Below are 1,652 nucleotides of genomic sequence, written 5' to 3' on the forward strand. Positions count from 1 at the left end.
TAGTGTACTGTAGTCTAGTGTCTATAAATGCATCATTTATAGGATGCCATCTGTACTAGATGCTAAAAGATTATTTCATTCCAGACAAGCTGATTGTCCACCACATAGACAGAAGCTATTCATTGACTCTAGAGGAGGCTCTGGGACTCTTCTGTCAGATGAAAGAACCCTGTCCAGCTACCCAAGTATTACGTCAGGCACTACACTGATCATTGTTATGAGTGCTCCTTGGAACCTTTATGTACAAGACCCTAATGAATCTGGAAAGACTTATACAATTGAAATACCCTCTAGTGAACCACAGGTACTAATGATAAATACAGAATTATTATAATTTCTCCTTCAGTCTTATAGTATTACTGATCTTAAGGCTCTTGCTGAACAGCACATGAAGCAGTCATTGGTGGATTATCAGTTTCATTTTAAAGAGAAACCAGTTGAAGAGTGTCTTCATGGTAAACGAAGGACTCTTAAGGATTGTGGAATTAACAAGGAAGACACTGTCTTTATCATGAAGATTGGAATTGTTGTCAACATAACAGCACCTGAAGTGAGCTTTGATTTCTAGTTTTGATCAAGTACACTAAAACATTTCATTTATAGATTGATATATGTTTTGTGATGGATTGTACTGGATCAATGGGAAGTTGGATTGAAAGTGTTAAGACTAATGTAAAGAATGTTAGAGATGGGTTAGAACAACACTATAAAGGATGTGACATAAGATTCTCATTTGTCCGATACACTGACTATGATCAACCTACATCAACCAGAACAACATGGATCAACTTTACAAAGTTAGCTTAGCTAGTAATTAAGTGATGTGCATGCCTTGTGAATTGCCATCTTCATTATTAGGTCTCTTTCTCAGTTCCATAATTTTGTGGATCCTATTAAAGCAAGTGGAGGTGGTGATACACCGAAGATATAATGGGAGCTCTTAAAATTACATTCTCTACTAGTCTTAGCTGGCGCCCATCAGCAACTAAGGTATTGAAGCAAGGTTTATCGCTGCTGCAAATGCAATGCAGAATTAAAATGTAGCCATTCGTGCAGCAACTTCAAAGCATTATCAAATCACTATTTTGGCTTAAAACCTGGTTTGTGGCTGTTGTATGGGTTCTGTGGTTAGCATACAATTGTTGCAGAGATAGACCTGATTTCTATCTCCAGGTTTAAGCTGATTTGTCATTAGTAATTATTAATACTTTTTACTATAGGTTCTAATGCATATTGCTGATGCTCCTTGTCATGGTACTCAATATCATAGTGGAGATGATACTTATCCCAATGGTGATCCAGCTGGCATTACTCATGAATCTATGATGGCTGAAGTTGTTCGTCTTGACATTCAATATTGGTTTGCTTACATCAATCGCAGTAGTACTGATAAAATGATTGATATATTCAATGAATCTCTTAAAAGTCAGAGCAGTCAACGTCTCATTATTCGTCAAGTCGATGCTACAAAACCAGATGAGCTTACCAGTGCTGTTCACAAGGCTGTCACTGCTAGTGTATTTGCAAATGAGGCACGAAAGAAAATTGGGGGAATGTCAAGTACTTTAGATTCATCAGAGCCAAACTGGGCTTCACTGCTGCCTCAGTACGGTCAAAAGACACCACCTGTTGGACCAAAATCACTTTATAAT

General features: G+C 37.5%; 2 protein-coding genes across 2 annotated transcripts in view; both read left to right on the forward strand.

Moving 5' to 3' along the window:
* Positions 1 to 18, forward strand: part of LOC109582594 (alpha-protein kinase vwkA-like) — a 2,072-nt gene extending 2,054 nt beyond the window's left edge. The window contains exon 7 of the mRNA XM_019997398.1: positions 4 to 18. Within this exon, the coding sequence (XP_019852957.1) occupies positions 4 to 18 (15 nt within the window). The remainder of the gene's footprint in view (positions 1 to 3) is intronic.
* A 3-nt stretch (positions 19 to 21) lies between these two features.
* On the forward strand, positions 22 to 1,126 carry LOC109582597 (uncharacterized). Its single transcript, XM_019997400.1, has 4 exons — positions 22 to 304; positions 347 to 550; positions 604 to 797; positions 859 to 1,126. The coding sequence occupies exons 1-4, from the start codon at positions 44 to 46 to the stop codon at positions 929 to 931; spliced, it is 732 nt and encodes a 243-aa protein (XP_019852959.1). The 5' UTR covers positions 22 to 43; the 3' UTR covers positions 932 to 1,126.
* The last annotated feature ends 526 nt before the right edge of the window (positions 1,127 to 1,652 follow it).

The sequence above is a fragment of the Amphimedon queenslandica genome, unplaced genomic scaffold, assembly GCF_000090795.2.
Source record: "Amphimedon queenslandica unplaced genomic scaffold, v1.1 AMPQUscaffold_13373, whole genome shotgun sequence".
Taxonomy (NCBI): domain Eukaryota; kingdom Metazoa; phylum Porifera; class Demospongiae; order Haplosclerida; family Niphatidae; genus Amphimedon; species Amphimedon queenslandica.

Coding starts and splice junctions, on each gene's coding strand:
- LOC109582597 (XM_019997400.1), top strand. CDS start 44: ATGCCATCTGTACTAGATGCTAAAAGATTATTTCATTCCAGACAAGCT. Junction 551..603: donor TCAACATAACAGCACCTGAA/GTGAGCTTTGAT, acceptor TTTCATTTATAG/ATTGATATATGTTTTGTGAT. Junction 798..858: donor ACATGGATCAACTTTACAAA/GTTAGCTTAGCT, acceptor CTTCATTATTAG/GTCTCTTTCTCAGTTCCATA.